At 47.9% G+C, this 22,029-nt stretch overlaps 2 protein-coding genes across 2 annotated transcripts; both read right to left on the bottom strand.

The window, feature by feature from the left end:
* Nucleotides 1-6,279: 6,279 nt before the first annotated feature.
* Nucleotides 6,280-8,128, bottom strand: LOC117741689 (serine/threonine-protein kinase pim-1-like). Its single transcript, XM_034548885.1, has 6 exons — nt 7,763-8,128; nt 7,402-7,604; nt 7,046-7,303; nt 6,774-6,954; nt 6,496-6,657; nt 6,280-6,397 (listed from the first exon to the last, which is right to left on the bottom strand). Exons 1-6 carry the CDS (start codon nt 8,085-8,087, stop codon nt 6,306-6,308), a joined length of 1,221 nt encoding a protein of 406 aa, XP_034404776.1. The 5' UTR covers nt 8,088-8,128; the 3' UTR covers nt 6,280-6,305.
* Nucleotides 8,129-17,081: 8,953 nt separating this feature from the next.
* Nucleotides 17,082-18,930, bottom strand: LOC117741539 (serine/threonine-protein kinase pim-1-like). Its single transcript, XM_034548626.1, has 6 exons — nt 18,565-18,930; nt 18,204-18,406; nt 17,848-18,105; nt 17,576-17,756; nt 17,298-17,459; nt 17,082-17,199 (listed from the first exon to the last, which is right to left on the bottom strand). Exons 1-6 carry the CDS (start codon nt 18,887-18,889, stop codon nt 17,108-17,110), a joined length of 1,221 nt encoding a protein of 406 aa, XP_034404517.1. The 5' UTR covers nt 18,890-18,930; the 3' UTR covers nt 17,082-17,107.
* Between the last annotated feature and the right edge of the window lie 3,099 nt (nt 18,931-22,029).

Here is a 22,029-nt window from a genome sequence, read left to right as displayed (position 1 = left end):
CTAGGTAGCAGCAGCAGGTAGGTATAAGCAGCAGCAGCTCCGGTCAGTCGGTCGGTAGATAGCTAGGTAGCAGCAGCAGGTAGGTATTAGCAGCAGCAGCTCCGGTCAGTCGGTCGGTAGATAGCTAGGTAGCAGCAGCAGGTAGGTATAAGCAGCAGCAGCTCCGGTCAGTCGGTTGGTAGATAGCTAGGTAGGTAGGTAGTTAGCAGCAGGTAGGTAGAAGTAGCAGCAGCTCCGGTAGGTAAGTAGGTAGCAGCAGCAGGCAGGTAGAAGTAGCAGCAGCTCCGGTAGGTAGGTAGCTAGGTAGCAGTAGCAGGCAGGTAGAAGCAGCTGCAGCTCCGGTCAGTCGGTCGGTAGATAGCTAGGTAGCTAGGTAGCAGCAGCAGGCAGGTAGAAGCAGCAGCAGCTCCGGTCAGTCGGTTGGTAGATAGCTAGGTAGGTAGGTAGGTAGCAGCAGCAGGTAGGTAGAAGTAGCAGCAGCTCCGGTAGGTAGGTAAGTAGGTAGCAGCAGCAGCAGGCAGGTAGAAGCAGCAGCAGCTCCGGTAGGTAGTTAGCTAGGTAGCAGCAGCAGGCAGGTAGAAGCAGCTGCAGCTCCGGTCAGTCGATCGGTAGATAGCTAGGTAGCAGCAGCAGGTAGGTAGAAGCAGCAGCAGCTCCGGTCAGTCGGTTGGTAGATAGCTAGGTAGCTAGGTAGGTAGCAGCAGCTCCGGTCAGTTGGTTGTTTGATAGCTAGGTAGCTAGGTAGGTAGCAGCAGCAGGCAGGTAGAAGCAGCAGCAGCTCCGTTAGATAGGTAGCAGCAGCAACTCTGGTTGGTCGGTCAATCTGTCGGTAGGTAGGTAGGTAGCAGCAGCAGGTAGGTAGAACTAGCAGCAGCTCCAGTAGTTAGGTAGGTAGCAGCAGCAGGTATGTAGAAGCAGCAGCAGCTCCGGTAGGTAGGTAGCAGCAGCAGGCAGGTAGGTAGGTACGTACGTAGATAGGAGCAGCAGGTAGGTAGAAGCAGCAGTAGGCAGGTAGGTAGCTAGGTAGCAGCAGCAGGTAGGTATAAGCAGCAGCAGCTCCGGTTAGTCGGTCGGTAGATAGCTAGGTAGCAGCAGCAGGTAGGTATAAGCAGCAGCAGCTCCGGTCAGTCGGTCGGTAGATAGCTAGGTAGCAGCAGCAGGTAGGTATTAGCAGCAGCAGCTCCGGTCAGTCGGTCGGTAGATAGCTAGGTAGCAGCAGCAGGTAGGTATAAGCAGCAGCAGCTCCGGTCAGTCGGTAGGTAGATAGCTAGGTAGCAGCAGCAGGTAGGTATTAGCAGCAGCAGCTCCGGTCAGTCGATCGGTAGATAGCTAGGTAGCAGCAGCAGGTAGGTAGAAGCAGCAGCAGCTCCGGTCAGTCGGTTGGTAGATAGCTAGGTAGCTAGGTAGGTAGCAGCAGCTCCGGTCAGTTGGTTGTTTGATAGCTAGGTAGCTAGGTAGGTAGCAGCAGCAGGCAGGTAGAAGCAGCAGCAGCTCCGTTAGATAGGTAGCAGCAGCAACTCTGGTTGGTCGGTCAATCTGTCGGTAGGTAGGTAGGTAGCAGCAGCAGGTAGGTAGAAGCAGCAGCAGCTCCGGTCGGTCGGTCGGTAGGTAGGTAGCTAGGTAACAGCAGAGGGTAGTTAGAAGTAGCAATAGCTCTATTAGATAGGTAGCAGCAGCAACTCCGGTCGGTCGGTCGGTCAGTCTGTCGGTAGGTAGGTAGGTAGGTAGGTAGGTAGCAGCAGCAGGAGGTAGGTAGAACTAGCAGCAGCTCCAGTATTTAGGTAGGTAGCAGCAGCAGGTATGTAGAAGCAGCAGCAGCTCCGGTAGGTAGGTAGCAGCAGCAGGCAGGTAGGTAGGTACGTACGTAGATAGGAGCAGCAGGTAGGTAGAAGCAGCAGTAGGCAGGTAGGTAGCTAGGTAGCAGCAGCAGGTAGGTATAAGCAGCAGCAGCTCCGGTCAGTCGGTCGGTAGATAGCTAGGTAACTAGGTAGCAGCAGCAGGTAGGTATAAGCAGCAGCAGCTCCGGTCAGTCGATTGGTAGATAGCTAGGTAGCAGCAGCAGGTAGGTATAAGCAGCAGCAGCTCCGGTCAGTCGGTCGGTAGATAGCTAGGTAGCAGCAGCAGGTAGGTATAAGCAGCAGCAGCTCCGGTCAGTCGGTTGGTAGATAGCTAGGTAGGTAACAGCAGGTAGGTAGAAGTAGCAGCAGCTCCGGTAGGTAAGTAGGTAGCAGCAGCAGGCAGGTAGAAGTAGCAGCAGCTCTGGTAGGTAGGTAAGTAGGTAGCAGCAGCAGGCAGGTAGAAGCACCAGCAGCTCTGGTCAGTAGATAGCTAGGTAGCTAGGTAGCAGCAGCAGGTAGGTAGAAGCAGCAGCAGCTCCGGTCAGTCGGTTGGTAGATAGCTAGGTAGGTAGGTAGGTAGCAGCAGCAGGTAGGTAGAAGTAGCAGCAGCTCCGGTAGGTAGGTAAGTAGGTAGCAGCAGCAGCAGGCAGGTAGAAGCAGCAGCAGCTCCGGTAGGTAGTTAGCTAGGTAGCTAGGTAGCAGCAGCAGGTAGGTAGAAGCAGCAGCAGCTCCAGTCAGTCGGTTGGTAGATAGCTAGGTAGGTAGGTAGGTAGCAGCAGCAGGTAGGTAGAAGTAGCAGCAGCTCCGGTAGGTAGGTAAGTAGGTAGCAGCAGCAGGCAGGTAGAAGCAGCAGCAGCTCCGGTCGGTAGATAGCTAGGTAGCTAGGTAGCAGCAGCAGGTAGGTAGAAGCAGCAGCAGCTCCGGTCAGTCGGTTCGTAGATAGCTAGGTAGGTAGGTAGGTAGCAGCAGCAGGTAGGTAGAAGTAGCAGCAGCTCCGGTAGGTAGGTAAGTAGGTAGCAGCAGCAGCAGGCAGGTAGAAGCAGCTGCAGCTCCATTCAGTCGATCGGTAGATAGCTAGGTAGCTAGGTAGCAGCAGCAGGTAGGTAGAAGCAGCAGCAGCTCCGGTCAGTCGGTTGGTAGATAGCTAGGTATGTAGGTAGGTAGCAGCAGGTAGGTAGAAGCAGCAGCAGCTCCGGTCAGTCGGTCGGTAGATAGCTAGGTAGAAGCAGCAGCAGCAGCTCCGGTCAGTCGGTTGGTAGATAGCTAGGTAGCTAGGTAGCAGCAGCAGGCAGGTAGAAGCAGCAGCAGTTCCGGTAGGTAGGTAGGTAGGTAGCAGCAGCAGGCAGGTATAAGCAGCAGCAGCTCCGGTCAGTCGGTCGGTAGATAGCTAGGTAGCTAGGTAGCAGCAGCAGGAAGGTAGAAGCAGCTCCGGTCGGTAGGTAGGTAGGTAGCAGCAGCAGCAGCTCCGGGCTGTCGGGAGGTAGGTAGGTAAATAAAAAGTCACGTTAAAGTTAAAGTTCGGATCTCGTTACGTTAAAGTTTCGTCACACACATCTTAATTATGTTAATGTTAATAATAATATGTTCCAATTTAAAACACAGAGGGCTCAACCCTCTGGAGCATTTTAGGTTCAGTGTCTTGCTCGAGGACACTTGGACATTTAAATCTACGTTTGTGTAGTTTATATTTAAATGTAGGCGTTTGTTTGTGTGAAGTGATTGAACTAATAACTGTCACACAAGATGCCACCATATCACATATATCATATATATCACATATATCACATATGTTCCAATTTAAAACACAGAGGGCTCAACCCTCGGGAGCAATTTAGGTTCAGTGTCTTGCTCAAGGACACTTGGACATTTAAATCTACGTTTGTGTAGTTTATGTTTAAATTTAAATGTAGGTGTTTGTTAAGTGTGATACTATCTAAGCTACGGGTGATTCCTCAGCTGCTCCAGGGGGAACCGCTGATCCGGGTCCGTATGCATGTGTCACGTTAAAGTAAAAGTTCAGACCTCGTCACGCAAACTAAAATTTCGGACCTCGCCACGTTAAAAGTGTGGACCTCGACACATTAAATTAAAAGTTCGGATCTCGACGCATTAATTTAAAAGGTTGACCTCGCCACGTAAAGTTAAATTTCGGACGTCGACACATTAAATTAAAAGTTTGGACCTCTTCACGTTAAAGTTGGAGTTTGGTCCTCGTCACACGTCTCTTTTCCTGGTCCAACGGGACCACTTCTTAATCCCTAGTTCCTGATCTAAAACTTGACTAGGGGCCTTATCTATCTTTTGGGGTGTTTAACTTGAACGTTCCAATATGTTCCAATTTAAAACACAGAGGGCTCAACCCTCGGGAGCAATTTAGGTTCAGTGTCTTGCTCCAGGACACTTGGACATTTAAATCTATGTGTGTGTAGTTTATATTTAAATGTAGGCGTTTGTTTGTGTGAAGTGATTGAACTAATAACTGTCACACAAGGTGCCACCAGATCACATATATCATATATATCACATATATCACATATGTTCCAATTTAAAACACAGAGGGCTCAACCCTCGGGAGCAATTTAGGTTCAGTGTCTTGCTCCAGGACACTTGGACATTTAAATCTACGTTTGTGTAGTTTATGTTTAAATTTAAATGTAGGTGTTTGTTAAGTGTGATACTATCTAAGCTACGGGTGATTCCTCAGCTGCTCCAGGGGGAACCGCTGATCCGGGTCCGTATGCATGCATCACGTTAAAGTTAAAGTTTGGTCCTCGTCACACCTCTCTTTCGTCACACACTTCTTAATTATGTTAATCATAAGATCACATATATCATATATATCACATATATCACATATGTTCCAATTTAAAACACAGAGGGCTCAACCCTCGGGAGCAATTTAGGGTCAGTGTCTTGCTCGAGGACACTTGGACATTTAAATCTATGTGTGTGTAGTTTATATTTAAATGTAGGCGTTTGTTTGTGTGAAGTGATTGAACTAATAACTGTCACACAAGGTGGCACCAGATCACATATATCATATATATCACATATATCATATATATCACATATATCATATATATCACATATATCACATATGTTCCAATTTAAAACACAGAGGGCTCAACCCTCGGGAGCAATTTAGGTTCAGTGTCTTGCTCCAGGACACTTGGACATTTAAATGTTGTCGTGTGTGTAGTGTGTGTATAAATTTAAATGTAGGCGTTTGTTTGTATGTGTGTGTGAAGGGTGATACTATTTAAGCTACGGGTGATGGGTCTGTATGCATGGGTCGCGTTAAAGTAAAATTAAAGGTTCGGACCTCGTCACCTTAAAAGTTCGGACCTCGTCACATTAATGTAAAAGTTCGGATCTCGACACATTAAATTAAAAGTTTGAACCTCGTCACGTAAAGTTAGAGTTTGGTCCTCGTCACACGTCTTTTTTCCTGGTCCAACGGGACCACTTCTTAATCCCTAGTTCCTGATCTAAAACTTGACTAGGGGCCTTATCTATCTTTTGGGGTGTTTAACTTGAACGTTCCAATATGTTCCAATTTAAAACACAGAGGGCTCAACCCTCGGGAGCAATTTAGGTTCAGTGTCTTGCTCCAGGACACTTGGACATTTAAATCTATGTGTGTGTAGTTTATATTTAAATGTAGGCGTTTGTTTGTGTGAAGTGATTGAACTAATAACTGTCACACAAGGTGCCACCAGATCACATATATCATATATATCACATATATCACATATGTTCCAATTTAAAACACAGAGGGCTCAACCCTCGGGAGCAATTTAGGTTCAGTGTCTTGCTCAAGGACACTTGGACATTTAAATCTACGTTTGTGTAGTTTATGTTTAAATTTAAATGTAGGTGTTTGTTAAGTGTGATACTATCTAAGCTACGGGTGATTCCTCAGCTGCTCCAGGGGGAACCGCTGATCCGGGTCCGTATGCATGCATCACGTTAAAGTTAAAGTTTGGTCCTCGTCACACCTCTCTTTCGTCACACACTTCTTAATTATGTTAATCATAAGATCACATATATCATATATATCACATATATCACATATGTTCCAATTTAAAACACAGAGGGCTCAACCCTCGGGAGCAATTTAGGGTCAGTGTCTTGCTCAAGGACACTTGGACATTTAAATCTATGTGTGTGTAGTTTATATTTAAATGTAGGCGTTTGTTTGTGTGAAGTGATTGAACTAACAACTGTCACACAATGTGGCACCAGATCACATATATCACATATATCACATATATCATATATATCACATATATCACATATATCATATATATCACATATATCATATATATCACATATATCACATATGTTCCAATTTAAAACACAGAGGGCTCAACCCTCGGGAGCAATTTAGGGTCAGTGTCTTGCTCAAGGACACTTGGACATTTCAATGTATGCGTGTGTTTGTGTGTGTGTGGGTGTAGTGTGATACTATCTCAGCCACGGGTGATTCCTCATCTGCTCCAGGGTGAACCGCTGATCCGGATTCACATGCATGCACGCCTTGTAGAAATCTTTGCAATCTGGAGAGAAAGAAAGAGAAGAAAGGGTGAGGTCCTGTGATCCATCACAACGTGAATAGATTTGTGTCTGCCGACATATTTGTGTATGTTTCTCTTACATTCGGAAAGCCACCAACTGTTCTTCAGCTTCTGAAAGGACAGGTGCCCGCTAGATGCCACGCCTTGGAGCATGGCGAACAGGACCACTCCGATCTGGTATACTGTCGAGGGTCCGGCTTCGTATTCCTGCCGACGGTGCCACTCTGGGGGGACGAAAGAACCTAAAATATACAGACATAATAAAGAGACAGTGAGGAGGAGGAGGAGCTTTGTTTCAATGTAAAAGTCACCGATAAATAATGTTAATAAAGAGCAGGAGTGAAGCTGGACTTCTTACCATAAAAGTTGCTATAGGTGTCTCCGTCTCCGTCGAAGCAGCTCAAACCGAAGTCGATGAGGCGAACTCGCGGCGACTTCATGCAGGTCTCAATAAGAAGATTTTCGGGTTTAATGTCACGGTGGAAAATGTGCTTCTGCTTGAGGTCAATGGCTGCATCCAGCAGCTGATTAATTATAATCTGAAAGACAAAAAGAGAGAGTTGAGGGATCAGAGATGATGCTTGGACATGTTTTCATGGCTGTGACTCTGAGATGACTACAGCAGCTTACCTTGGCTTCCGTTTCTATCAAGTGGCCTCCTTTGCCTTGGATGTAGTTGGCGAGGTCTACGGCCGGCAACGGTCTCTCCAGCACCAGGATCAGCCCCTGTTCCTCAACGTACCAGTCCAGTAGGTCAACTGGTGCTGAATGCCGCTCTGAGTTGGCCTGTAGATGCTCTAGGACAGCGACCTCCATGGGGATCGTGTACCCATCATCTTCTTGGTAAAGGGTGAGATGGTGTTTCCTGTCGATATGCTTGATGGCGACCTAAGAGATAGAAACAAGACTTTTTGGTTACACTTTCTGACCGTACTGTGCATGTGTGTGTCTGCATGTGTGTGCAAGAAAATGTGAGGAACACTTACGGGTAGATTATCCGCTCTGCGGTAGCCAGCAAACACGCATCCAAACGATCCTTGGCCAAGTTTCTTCAGCTGCTGGTACTTGGCCTTAAACACGTCTGACTCGTCTAGAAGCCTGTACTTCTTCTCAACCGGTCCTTCATCGTCGACCGCCTTCCTCTTAGCGCTTCCCTCGCTCAGAGCCGCCTCGGGTGTGTTTCTGCTTTCTAGAGATGGGAGAAAAAACATCACGACATGAATTTACCGGCATTCACAACACGAGCGAGGACAAAGAGTCCCTCAAACTAAAAGACAAGACAATCATTCAATGTCTCTTAAATCATTTATAGCAGAATAATGGTTAAAATATCGGCATAAAGCTTACCAGTGTCCTCTGAGCTGAACAACTCACCGCTCCACGGGAAGGGGCCCGGTTTCCTGCTTCTTTTCCAGGGTGGGCTTTCCCCATCTTCTGTCTGTTTCCTCTTCCCTCCTCCATCGACAACACCAATGTCTTCTGAGCTGGACGGCAACTCATCGTTCTGCGGGGAGGAGTCCCGTTTCCTACTTCTTTTCCTCGGTAGGCTTTCCCCATCTTCTGTCCGTTTCCTCTTCCCTCCTCCAGCGACGACACCAATGTCTTCTGAGTTTGAAGGCAACTCCTTCTCCTTCTCCACAGCTGTGAAGAGCTTTCCAAATACTTTACCCATTATAACTGAAGATGGCTGAAGAGCTTTCGTAAAAACGTTAGTGTTTGTTGCTGCAAGGCTGGATGGACTATATATAATGGAACTGGCACGGAATGTTCAAGTGCTGTACATTCCGGGCCTTTGAGGTCACAGCCTGTGACATCACCGTGTTCCGTAATATGCAAATGAGGGTAAATTCTGTGTGTTTATACGTAAACATGGAGGTATCCACTGAATACATTCAATACTACGTGTATGAGCATACACTTTAACCCCCTTTACATAATTTCTTAAATTCACCTTTTTTTTTTTTTAGAGGCACTTGCATTTGATACGTGTGATATACATTAAAAAAATTGCATAACAATCTCAGCTATCGATTTAATGAAGCACCAGTTGTCTACAGTGTAAAAAAAGGTAATTTGGCCCTAAAGCTGAAAAGTTGAAGTCTGATTTATTAAAGATTCTTCAAATGGCTTGTGAAAACATACCTTTACTCATGTGGATGAACTGTTTTGGTGCTGGAAACTGGTTTACCAAAAACCTTAGGTTCACAAAAGTCGTGGAATATATGAATACAATAGTAAATACATGTAATAAATGTCTAAAACCAAATTTCTTTTAATCGTTTTTTTGGGTAAAAGTGTTCTACTTTCACCAAATGTTAGAGGGACTGAGATAAAATGGGACTGAGGAATAACTTCATATTACAGATCAAGCATCATGTGATGTATGCAAATAATAATAATAAAAGACAGAGCTGCTGCTGCAAATGGAATTAAGAGGGAATCAAAACTGTTAATCGGTTTTATTAATGTCCTCTTTTTTTGCTCATTTATTACTTTCATGTTAATATTTACAAATCAAAGAATTTGCGTATTAAAAAAATCTTTACAAATCAAACTCATGCTGCACCGTACAAAACCTAATAGCCTCCAAACAGCTTTAACTATTATTTGCTCCCATATAAATATCCATCCATCCATCCATTTTCAATACCGCTTATCCTCATTAGGGTCGCGGGGCGCTGGAGCCTATCCCAGCTGACATAGGGCGAAGGCAGGGGACACCCTGGACAGGCCGCCAGTCCATCGAGGGCACATGTAGGGACATACAACCATTCACTCTCACATTCACACCTATGGGACATTTAGAGATCAATTAACCTGCAGCATGTCTTTGGACTGTGGGAGGAAGCCGGAGAGCCCGGAGAGAACCCACGCTGCCACGGGGAGAACATGCAAACTCCACACAGAAGGACCGCTCCGACCGGGAATCGAACCCGCGGCCCTCTTGCTGTGAGGCGACAGTGCTAGCCACTACACCACCGTGCAGCCCCCATATAAATATAATAATAATAATACTCGGTGCTCTCGAACAGTATGGACTATTAGAATAGAGGGATCTCTGCCGGTGGTTTTCGTCCCAGGAGGGTTATGACCCATGAAGGGGGCCACTCTACGATCATCTGTGATCCTCTTCTCCTTCCGTGCATAGAGTCCGTCCATCTTCCCGCTTGCCCCTCGTCACGTCTTGCCGATTCCCACTCGGATCCTCGCCCTCTGCCCGTCTCCTCCCCCTTCGCAGACTCATCTTCTTTCCCACTCTCCTCTTTGCCCTCGTCGTCCGTCACAGTTGATGTGAAATACAGACCTTTTTGATACCGACCTTCCAGGATTATTGACATGTTTCAACATGTGCAAGATTAACAGTATTAAAACATTTCAAGTAAAACATTTCGAAAGAAAAGATGAATTTATTTAGTTTCCATTTTATTATTTTCAAAGCAGCAGCAGCTCCGGTCAGTCGGTTGGTCGGTCGGTAGGTAGGTAGGTAGGTAGCAGCAGCTCCGGTTGGTCGGTAGGTAGGTAGCAGCAGGTAGGCAGAAGCAGCAGCAGCTCCGGTCGGTCGGTAGGTAGGTAGATAGCAAAAGCAGCAGCAGGTAGGTAGAAGCAGCTCCAGTCAGTCGGTCGGTCAGTAGGTAGGTAGGTAGGAGCAGCAGCTGCAGGTAAGTAGAAGCAAAATTAGCTCCGGTCGGTCAGTAGGTAGGTAGGTAGCAGAAGCAGGAAGGTAGAAGCAGCTCCGGTCGGGTTGTAGGTAGGTAGCAGCACCAGGTAGGTAGGTTGAAGCAGCAGCAACTCCGGTCGGTCGGTCAATCTGTCGGTAGGTAGGTAGGTAGCAGCAGCAGGTAGGTAGAAGCAGCAGCAGCTCCGGTCGGTCGGTCAGTAGGTAGGTAGCTAGGTAACAGCAGAGGGTAAGTAGAAGCAGCAATAGCTCTGGTAGATAAGTAGCAGCAGCAACTCCGGTCGGTCGGTCAGTCTGTCGGTAGGTAGGTAGCAGCAGCAGGTAGGTAGAACTAGCAGCAGCTCCAGTAGGTAGGTAGGTAGCAGCAGCAGGTATGTAGAAGCAGCAGCAGCTCCGGTAGGTAGGTAGCAGCAGCAGGCAGGTAGGTAGGTACGTAGGTAGATAGGACCAGCAGGTAGGTAGAAGCAGCAGTAGGCAGGTAGGTAGCTAGGTAGCAGCAGCAGGTAGATAGGTATAAGCAGCAGCAGCTCCGGTCAGTCGGTCGGTAGATAGCTAGGTAACTAGGTAGCAGCATCAGGTAGGTAGAAGCAGCAGCAGCTCCGGTCAGTCGGTTGGTAGATAGCTAGGTAGGTAGGTAGGTAGGTAGCAGCAGGTAGGTAGAAGTAGCAGCAGCTCCGGTAGGTAGCAGCAGCAGGCAGGTAGAAGTAGCAGCAGCTCCGGTAGGTAGGTAGCAGCAGCAGGCAGGTAGAAGCAGCAGCAGCTCCGGTAGGTAGGTAGGTAGGTAGCAGCAGCAGGCAGGTAGAAGCAGCAGCAGCTCCGGTCAGTCGGTTGGTAGATAGCTAGGTAGCTAGGTAGGTAGGTAGCAGCAGGTAGGCAGAAGCAGCAGCAGCTCCGGTCGGTCGGTAGGTAGGTAGATAGCAAAAGCAGCAGCAGGTAGGTAAAAGCAGCTCCAGTCAGTCGGTCGGTCAGTAGGTAGGTAGGTAGGAGCAGCAGCTGCAGGGAAGTAGAAGCAAAATTAGCTCCGGTCGGTCGGTAGGTAGGTAGGTAGCAGAAGCAGGAAGGTAGAAGCAACTCCGGTCGGTCGGTAGGTAGGTAGCAGCACCAGGTAGGTAGGTTGAAGCAGCAGCAGCTCCGGTAGATAGGTAGCAGCAGCAGCTCCGGTCGGTCAGTCTGTCGGTAGGTAGGTAGGTAGGTAGGTAGGTAGCAGCAGCAGGAAGGTAGAAGCAGCTCCGGTCGGTCGGTAGGTAGGTAGAAGCACCAGGTAGGTAGGTTGAAGCAGCAGCAGCTCCGGTAGATAGGTAGCAGCAGCAGCTCTGGTCGGTCAGTCTGTCTGTCGGTAGGTAGGTAGGTAGGTAGGTAGCAGCAGGAAGGTAGAAGCAGTTCCGGTCGGTCGGTCGGTAGGTAGCAGCAGCAGGTAGGTAGGTTGAAGCAGCAGCAGCTCCGGTAGATAGGTAGCAGCAGCAACTCCGGTCGGTCAGTCTGTTGGTAGGTAGGTAGCAGCAGCAGGTAGGTAGAACTAGCAGCAGCTCCAGTAGGTAGGTAGGTAGCAGCAGCAGGTAGGTAGGTTGAAGCAGCAGCAGCTCCGGTAGATAGGTAGCAGCAGCAACTCCGGTCGGTCAGTCTGTTGGTAGGTAGGTAGCAGCAGCAGGTAGGTAGAACTAGCAGCAGCTCCAGTAGGTAGGTAGGTAGCAGCAGCAGGTATGTAGAAGCAGCAGCAGCTCCGGTTGGTAGGTAGCAGCAGCAGGCAGGTAGGTAGGTACGTAGGTAGATAGGACCAGATGGTAGGTAGAAGCAGCAGTAGGCAGGTAGGTATAAGCAGCAGCAGCTCCGGTCAGTCGGTCGGTAGATAGCTAGGTAGGTAGGTAGGTAGCAGCAGGTAGGTAGAAGTAGCAGCAGCTCCGGTAGGTAGCAGCAGCAGGCAGGTAGAAGTAGCAGCAGCTCCGGTAGGTAGGTAGCAGCAGCAGACAGGTAGAAGCAGCAGCAGCTCCGGTAGGTAGGTAGGTAGGTAGGTAGCAGCAGCAGGCAGGTAGAAGCAGCTGCAGCTCTGGTCAGTCAGTCGGTAGATAGCTAGGTAACTAGGTAGCAGCAGCAGGTAGGTAGAAGCAGCAGCAGCTCCGGTCAGTCGGTTGGTAGATAGCTAGGTAGCTAAGTAGGTAGGTAGGTAGCAGCATCAGGTAGGTAGAAGTAGCAGCAGCTCTGGTAGGTAGGTAGGTAGGTAGCAGCAGCAGGCAGGTAGAAGCAGCAGCAGCTCTGGTAGGTAGGTAGCAGCAGCAGGCAAGTAGAAGCAGCAGCAGCTCCGGTCAGTCGGTTAGTAGATAGTTAGGTAGCTAGGTAGGTAGGTAGCAGCAGGTAGGCAGAAGCAGCAGCAGCTCCGGTCGGTCGGTAGGTAGGTAGCAAAAGCAGCAGCAGGTAGGTAGAAGCAGCTCCAGTCAGTCGGTCGGTCAGTAGGTAGGTAGCAGCAGCAGCTCCGGTCGGTCGGTCGGTAGGTAGGAGCAGCAGCTGCAGGTAGGTAGAAGCAAAATTAGCTCTGGTCGGTTGGTAGGTAGGTAGGTAGCAGCAGCATGTAGGTAGCAGCAGTAGGTAGGTAGGTTGAAGCAGCAGCAGCTCTGGTAGATAGGTAGCAGCAGCAGCTCCGGTCGGTCAGTCTGTCGGTAGGTAGGTAGGTAGGTAGCAGCAGCAGGTAGGTAGAAGCAGCTCCGGTCGGTCGGTCGGTCGGTCGGTCGGTAGGTAGGTAGCAGCAGCAGGAAGGTAGAAGCAGTTCCGGTCGGTCGGTCGGTAGGTAGCAGCAGCAGGTAGGTAGGTTGAAGCAGCAGCAGCTCCGGTAGATAGGTAGCAGCAGCAACTCCGGTCGGTCGTTCAATCTGTCGGTAGGTAGGTAGGTAGCAGCAGAGGGTAAGTAGAAGCAGCAATAGCTCTGGTAGATAAGTAGCAGCAGCAACTCCGGTCGGTCGGTCAGTCTGTTGGTAGGTAGGTAGCAGCAGCAGGTAGGTAGAACTAGCAGCAGCTCCAGTAGGTAGGTAGGTAGCAGCAGCAGGTATGTAGAAGCAGCAGCAGCTCCGGTAGGTAGGTAGCAGCAGCAGGCAGGTAGGTAGGTACGTAGGTAGATAGGACCAGCAGGTAGGTAGAAGCAGCAGTAGGCAGGTAGGTATAAGCAGCAGCAGCTCCGGTCAGTCGGTCGGTAGATAGCTAGGTAGGTAGGTAGGTAGCAGCAGGTAGGTAGAAGTAGCAGCAGCTCCGGTAGGTAGCAGCAGCAGGCAGGTAGAAGTAGCAGCAGCTCCGGTAGGTAGGTAGCAGCAGCAGGCAGGTAGAAGCAGCTGCAGCTCTGGTCAGTCAGTCGGTAGATAGCTAGGTAACTAGGTAGAAGCAGCAGCAGCTCCGGTAGGTAGGTAGGTAGGTAGCAGCATCAGGTAGGTAGAAGTAGCAGCAGCTCTGGTAGGTAGGTAGCAGCAGCAGGCAGGTAGAAGCAGCAGCAGCTCTGGTAGGTAGGTAGCAGCAGCAGGCAGGTAGAAGCAGCAGCAGCTCCGGTCAGTCGGTTAGTAGATAGCTAGGTAGCTAGGTAGGTAGGTAGCAGCAGGTAGGCAGAAGCAGCAGCAGCTCCGGTCGGTCGGTAGGTAGGTAGCAAAAGCAGCAGTAGGTAGGTAGAAGCAGCTCCAGTCAGTCGGTCGGTCAGTAGGTAGGTAGCAGCAGCAGCTCCGGTCGGTCGGTCGGTAGGTAGGAGCAGCAGCTGCAGGTAGGTCGAAGCAAAATTAGCTCTGGTCGGTTGGTAGGTAGGTAGGTAGCAGCAGCAGGAAGGTAGAAGCAGCTCCGGTCGGTCAGCATGTAGGTAGCAGCAGTAGGTAGGTAGGTTGAAGCAGCAGCAGCTCCGGTAGATAGGTAGCAGCAGCAGCTCCGGTCGGTCAGTCTGTCGGTAGGTAGGTAGGTAGGTAGCAGCAGCAGGTAGGTAGAAGCAGCTCCGGTCAGTCTGTCGGTAGGTAGGTAGGTAGGTAGCAGCAGCAGGAAGGTAGAAGCAGCTCCGGTAGGTAGGTAGCAGCAGTAGGTAGGTTGAAGCAGCAGCAGCTCCGGTCGGTCGGTCAGTAGGTAGGTAGCTAGGTAACAGCAGAGGGTAGGTAGAAGCAGCAATAGCTCTGGTAGATAGGTAGCAGCAGCAACTCCGGTTGGTCGGTCAGTCTGTCGGTAGGTAGGTAGCAGCAGCAGCTCCGGTCAGTCGGTTGGTAGATAGCTAGGTAACTAGGTAGGTAGGTAGGTAGGTAGCAGCAGGTAGGTAGAAGTAGAAGCAGCTCCGGTCGGTCGGTAGGTTGAAGCAGCAGCAGCTCCGGTAGATAGGTATCAGCAGCAACTCCGGTCGGTCGGTCAATCTGTCGGTAGCTAGGTAGCAGCAGCAGCAGCAGGGAGGTAGACGCAGCAGCAGCTCCGGTCTGTCGGGAGGTAGGTAGGTAAATAAAAAGTCACGTTAAAGTTAAAGTTCGGATCTTGTTACGTTAAAGTTTCGTCACACACATCTTAATTATGTTAATGTTAATAATAATATGTTCCAATTTAAAACACAGAGGGCTCAACCCTCTGGAGCAATTTAGGTTCAGTGTCTTGCTCAAGGACACTTTTTGAATCTTCAATATTTAAGTCTATGTGTGTGTAGTTTATATTTAATAATGTACGTGTTTATAATAACTGTCACACAAGGTGCCACCAGATCACATATATCATATATATCACATATATCACATATGTTCCAATTTAAAACACAGAGGGCTCAACCCTCAGGAGCAATTTAGGTTCAGTGTCTTGCTCGAGGACACTTGGACATTTAAATGTAGACGTGTGTGTATAAATTTAAATGTAGGTGTTTGTTTGTGTGAAGTGTGATACTATCTAAGCTACGGGTGATTCCTCAGCTGCTCCAGGGGGAACCGCTGATCCGGGTCTGTATGCATGGGTCGCGTTAAAGTAAAATTAAAGGTTCGGACCTCGTCACCTTAAACGTTTGAACCTCGTCACGTAAAGTTAGAGTTTGGTCCTCGTCACACGTCTTTTTTCCTGGTCCAACGGGACCACTTCTTAATCCCTAGTTCCTGATCTAAAACTTGACTAGGGGCCTTATCTATCTTTTGGGGTGTTTAACTTGAACGTTCCAATATGTTCCAATTTAAAACACAGAGGGCTCAACCCTCGGGAGCAATTTAGGTTCAGTGTCTTGCTCGAGGACACTTGGACATTTGAATCTATGTGTGTGTAGTTTATATTTAAATGTAGGCGTTTGTTTGTGTGAAGTGATTGAACTAATAACTGTCACACAAGGTGCCACCAGATCACATATATCATATATATCACATATGTTCCAATTTAAAACACAGAGGGCTCAACCCTCGGGAGCAATTTAGGTTCAGTGTCTTGCTCAAGGACACTTGGACATTTAAATCTACGTTTGTGTAGTTTATGTTTAAATTTAAATGTAGGTGTTTGTTAAGTGTGATACTATCTAAGCTACGGGTGATTCCTCAGCTGCTCCAGGGGGAACCGCTGATCCGGGTCCGTATGCATGCATCACGTTAAATTAAAAGTTTGGTCCTCGTCACACCTCTCTTTCGTCACACACTTCTTAATTATGTTAATCATAAGATCACATATATCATATATATCACATATATCACATATGTTCCAATTTAAAACACAGAGGGCTCAACCCTCGGGAGCAATTTAGGGTCAGTGTCTTGCTCGAGGACACTTGGACATTTAAATCTATGTGTGTGTAGTTTATATTTAAATGTAGGCGTTTGTTTGTGTGAAGTGATTGAACTAATAACTGTCACACAAGGTGGCACCAGATCACATATATCATATATATCACATATATCATATATATCACATATATCATATATATCACATATATCATATATATCACATGTGTTCCAATTTAAAACACAGAGGGCTCAACCCTCGGGAGCAATTTAGGTTCAGTGTCTTGCTCCAGGACACTTGGACATTTAAATCTACGTTTGTGTAGTTTATGTTTAAATTTAAATGTAGGTGTTTGTTAAGTGTGATACTATCTAAGCCACGGGTGATTCCTCAGCTGCTCCAGGGGGAACCGCTGATCCGGGTCCGTATGCATGTGTCACGTTAAAGTAAAAGTTCAGACCTCGTCACGCAAACTAAAATTTCGGACCTCGCCACGTTAAAAGTGTGGACCTCGACACATTAAATTAAAAGTTCGAAACTCGACGCATTAATTTAAAAGTTTGACCTCGCCACGTAAAGTTAAATTTCGGACCTCGACACATTAAATTAAAAGTTTGGACCTCTTCACGTTAAAGTTAGAGTTTGGTCCTCGTCACACGTCTTTTTTCCTGGTCCAACGGGACAACTTCTTAATCCCTAGTTCCTGATCTAAAACTTGACTAGGGGCCTTATCTATCTTTTGGGGTGTTTAACTTGAATGTTCCAATATGTTCCAATTTAAAACACAGAGGGCTCAACCCTCGGGAGCAATTTAGGTTCAGTGTCTTGCTCCAGGACACTTGGACATTTAAATCTATGTGTGTGTAGTTTATATTTAAATGTAGGCGTTTGTTTGTGTGAAGTGATTGAACTAATAACTGTCACACAAGGTGGCACCAGATCACATATATGATATATATCACATATATCATATATATCACATATATCACATATGTTCCCATTTAAAACACAGAGGGCTCAACCCTCGGGAGCAATTTAGGTTCAGTGTCTTGCTCAAGGACACTTGGACATTTAAATCTATGTGTGTGTAGTTTATATTTAAATGTAGGCGTTTGTTTGTGTGAAGTGATTGAACTAATAACTGTCACACAAGGTGGCACCAGATCACATATATGATATATATCACATATATCATATATATCACATATATCACATATGTTCCCATTTAAAACACAGAGGGCTCAACCCTCGGGAGCAATTTAGGGTCAGTGTCTTGCTCAAGGACACTTGGACATTTCAATGTATGCGTGTGTTTGTGTGTGTGTGGGTGTAGTGTGATACTATCTCAGCCACGGGTGATTCCTCATCTGCTCCAGGGTGAACCGCTGATCCGGATTCACATGCATGCACGCCTTGTAGAAATCTTTGCAATCTGGAGAGAAAGAAAGAGAAGAAAGGGTGAGGTCCTGTGATCCATCACAACGTGAATAGATTTGTGTCTGCCGACATATTTGTGTATGTTTCTCTTACATTCGGAAAGCCACCAACTGTTCTTCAGCTTCTGAAAGGACAGGTGCCCGCTAGATGCCACGCCTTGGAGCATGGCGAACAGGACCACTCCGATCTGGTATACTGTCGAGGGTCCGGCTTCGTATTCCTGCCGACGGTGCCACTCTGGGGGGACGAAAGAACCTAAAATATACAGACATAATAAAGAGACAGTGAGGAGGAGGAGGAGCTTTGTTTCAATGTAAAAGTCACCGATAAATAATGTTAATAAAGAGCAGGAGTGAAGCTGGACTTCTTACCATAAAAGTTGCTATAGGTGTCTCCGTCTCCGTCGAAGCAGCTCAAACCGAAGTCGATGAGGCGAACTCGCGGCGACTTCATGCAGGTCTCAATAAGAAGATTTTCGGGTTTAATGTCACGGTGGAAAATGTGCTTCTGCTTGAGGTCAATGGCTGCATCCAGCAGCTGATTAATTATAATCTGAAAGACAAAAAGAGAGAGTTGAGGGATCAGAGATGATGCTTGGACATGTTTTCATGGCTGTGACTCTGAGATGACTACAGCAGCTTACCTTGGCTTCCGTTTCTATCAAGTGGCCTCCTTTGCCTTGGATGTAGTTGGCGAGGTCTACGGCCGGCAACGGTCTCTCCAGCACCAGGATCAGCCCCTGTTCCTCAACGTACCAGTCCAGTAGGTCAACTGGTGCTGAATGCCGCTCTGAGTTGGCCTGTAGATGCTCTAGGACAGCGACCTCCATGGGGATCGTGTACCCATCATCTTCTTGGTAAAGGGTGAGATGGTGTTTCCTGTCGATATGCTTGATGGCGACCTAAGAGATAGAAACAAGACTTTTTGGTTACACTTTCTGACCGTACTGTGCATGTGTGTGTCTGCATGTGTGTGCAAGAAAATGTGAGGAACACTTACGGGTAGATTATCCGCTCTGCGGTAGCCAGCAAACACGCATCCAAACGATCCTTGGCCAAGTTTCTTCAGCTGCTGGTACTTGGCCTTAAACACGTCTGACTCGTCTAGAAGCCTGTACTTCTTCTCAACCGGTCCTTCATCGTCGACCGCCTTCCTCTTAGCGCTTCCCTCGCTCAGAGCCGCCTCGGGTGTGTTTCTGCTTTCTAGAGATGGGAGAAAAAACATCACGACATGAATTTACCGGCATTCACAACACGAGCGAGGACAAAGAGTCCCTCAAACTAAAAGACAAGACAATCATTCAATGTCTCTTAAATCATTTATAGCAGAATAATGGTTAAAATATCGGCATAAAGCTTACCAGTGTCCTCTGAGCTGAACAACTCACCGCTCCACGGGAAGGGGCCCGGTTTCCTGCTTCTTTTCCAGGGTGGGCTTTCCCCATCTTCTGTCTGTTTCCTCTTCCCTCCTCCATCGACAACACCAATGTCTTCTGAGCTGGACAGCAACTCATCGTTCTGCGGGGAGGAGTCCCGTTTCCTACTTCTTTTCCTCGGTAGGCTTTCCCCATCTTCTGTCCGTTTCCTCTTCCCTCCTCCAGCGACGACACCAATGTCTTCTGAGTTTGAAGGCAACTCCTTCTCCTTCTCCACAGCTGTGAAGAGCTTTCCAAATACTTTACCCATTATAACTGAAGATGGCTGAAGAGCTTTCGTAAAAACGTTAGTGTTTGTTGCTGCAAGGCTGGATGGACTATATATAATGGAACTGGCACGGAATGTTCAAGTGCTGTACATTCCGGGCCTTTGAGGTCACAGCCTGTGACATCACCGTGTTCCGTAATATGCAAATGAGGGTAAATTCTGTGTGTTTATACGTAAACATGGAGGTATCCACTGAATACATTCAATACTACGTGTATGAGCATACACTTTAACCCCCTTTACATAATTTCTTAAATTCACCTTTTTTTTTTTTAGAGGCACTTGCATTTGATACATGTGATATACATTAAAAAAATTGCATAACAATCTCAGCTATCGATTTAATGAAGCACCAGTTGTCTACAGTGTAAAAAAAGGTAATTTGGCCCTAAAGCTGAAAAGTTGAAGTCTGATTTATTAAAGATTCTTCAAATGGCTTGTGAAAACATACCTTTACTCATGTGGATGAACTGTTTTGGTGCTGGAAACTGGTTAACCAAAAACCTTAGGTTCACAAAAGTCGTGGAATATATGAATACAATAGTAAATACATGTAATAAATGTCTAAAACCAAATTTCTTTTAATCGTTTTTTTGGGTAAAAGTGTTCTACTTTCACCAAATGTTAGAGGGACTGAGATAAAATGGGACTGAGGAATAACTTCATATTACAGATCAAGCATCATGTGATGTATGCAAATAATAATAATAAAAGACAGAGCTGCTGCTGCAAATGGAATTAAGAGGGAATCAAAACTGTTAATCGGTTTTATTAATGTCCTCTTTTTTTTAACTTTCATGTTAATATTTACAAATCAAAGAATTTGCGTATTAAAAAAATCTTTACAAATCAAACTCATGCTGCACCGTACAAAACCTAATAGCCTCCAAACAGCTTTAACTATTATTTGCTCCTATATAAATATAATAATAATAATAATACTCGGTGCTCTCGAACAGTATGGACTATTAGAATAGAGGGATCTCTGCCGGTGGTTTTCGTCCCAGGAGGGTTATGACCCATGAAGGGGGCCACTCTACGATCATCTGTGATCCTCTTCTCCTTCCGTGCATAGAGTCCGTCCATCTTCCCGCTTGCCCCTCGTCACGTCTTGCCGATTCCCACTCGGATCCTCGCCCTCTGCCCGTCTCCTCCCCCTTCGCAGACTCATCTTCTTTCCCACTCTCCTCTTTGCCCTCGTCGTCCGTCACAGTTGATGTGAAATACAGACCTTTTTGATACCGACCTTCCAGGATTATTGACATGTTTCAACATGTGCAAGATTAACAGTATTAAAACATTTCAAGTAAAACATTTCGAAAGAAAAGATGAATTTATTTAGTTTCCATTTTATTATTTTCAAAGCAGCAGCAGCTCCGGTCAGTCGGTTGGTCGGTAGGTAGGTAGCAGCAGGTAGGCAGAAGCAGCAGCAGCTCCGGTCGGTCGGTAGGTAGGTAGATAGCAAAAGCAGCAGCAGGTAGGTAGAAGCAGCTCCAGTCAGTCGGTCGGTCAGTAGGTAGGTAGGTAGGAGCAGCAGCTGCAGGTAAGTAGAAGCAAAATTAGCTCCGGTCGGTCAGTAGGTAGGTAGGTAGCAGAAGCAGGAAGGTAGAAGCAGCTCCGGTCGGTCGGTAGGTAGGTAGCAGCAGCAGGTAGGTAGGTTGAAGCAGCAGCAGCTCCGGTAGATAGGTAGCAGCAGCAGCTCCGGTCGGTCAGTCTGTCGGTAGGTAGGTAGGTAGGTAGGTAGCAGCAGCAGGAAGGTAGAAGCAGCTCCGGTCGGTCGGTAGGTAGGTAGCAGCACCAGGTAGGTAGGTTGAAGCAGCAGCAGCTCCGGTAGATAGGTAGCAGCAGCAGCTCTGGTCGGTCAGTCTGTCGGTAGGTAGGTAGGTAGCAGCAGGAAGGTAGAAGCAGTTCCGGTCGGTCGGTCGGTAGGTAGCAGCAGCAGGTAGGTAGGTTGAAGCAGCAGCAGCTCCGGTAGATAGGTAGCAGCAGCAACTCCGGTCGGTCGGTCAATCTGTCGATAGGTAGGTAGGTAGGTAGGTAGCAGCAGCAGGTAGGTAGAAGCAGCAGCAGCTCCGGTCGGTCGGTCAGTAGGTAGGTAGCTAGGTAACAGCAGAGGGTAAGTAGAAGCAGCAATAGCTCTGGTAGATAAGTAGCAGCAGCAACTCCGGTCGGTCGGTCAGTCTGTCGGTAGGTAGGTAGCAGCAGCAGGTAGGTAGAACTAGCAGCAGCTCCAGTAGTTAGGTAGGTAGCAGCAGCAGGTATGTAGAAGCAGCAGCAGCTCCGGTAGGTAGGTAGCAGCAGCAGGCAGGTAGGTAGGTACGTACGTAGATAGGAGCAGCAGGTAGGTAGAAGCAGCAGTAGGCAGGTAGGTAGCTAGGTAGCAGCAGCAGGTAGGTATAAGCAGCAGCAGCTCCGGTCAGTCGGTCGGTAGATAGCTAGGTAACTAGGTAGCAGCAGCAGGTAGGTATAAGCAGCAGCAGCTCCGGTCAGTCGGTTGGTAGATAGCTAGGTAGCAGCAGCAGGTAGGTATAAGCAGCAGCAGCTCCGGTCAGTCGGTCGGTAGATAGCTAGGTAGCAGCAGCAGGTAGGTATAAGCAGCAGCAGCTCCGGTCAGTCGGTTGGTAGATAGCTAGGTAGGTAGGTAGGTAGCAGCAGGTAGGTAGAAGTAGCAGCAGCTCCGGTAGGTAAGTAGGTAGCAGCAGCAGGCAGGTAGAAGTAGCAGCAGCTCCGATAGCTAGGTAGGTAGGTAGCAGCAGCAGGCAGGTTGAAGCAGCAGCAGCTCCGGTAGATAGGTAGCAGCAGCAACTCTGGTTGGTCGGTCAATCTGTTGGTAGGTAGTTAGGTAGCAGCAGCAGGTAGGTAGCAGCAGCAGCAGCTCCGGTCAGTCGGTCGGTAGGTAGGTAGCAAGGTAAGAGCAGAGGGTAGGTAGAAGCAGCAATAGCTCTATTAGATAGGTAGCAGCAGCAACTCCGGTCGGTCGGTCAGTCTGTCGGTAAGTAGGTAGGTAGGTAGGTAGCAGCAGCAGGTAGGTAGAACTAGCAGCAGCTCCACTAGTTAGGTAGGTAGCAGCAGCAGGTATGTAGAAGCAGCAGCAGCTCCGGTAGGTAGGTAGCAGCAGCAGG

The sequence above is a fragment of the Cyclopterus lumpus genome, chromosome 13 (assembly GCF_009769545.1).
Source record: "Cyclopterus lumpus isolate fCycLum1 chromosome 13, fCycLum1.pri, whole genome shotgun sequence".
Taxonomy (NCBI): domain Eukaryota; kingdom Metazoa; phylum Chordata; class Actinopteri; order Perciformes; family Cyclopteridae; genus Cyclopterus; species Cyclopterus lumpus.
This window is presented reverse-complemented; position numbering and strand designations above follow the sequence as displayed.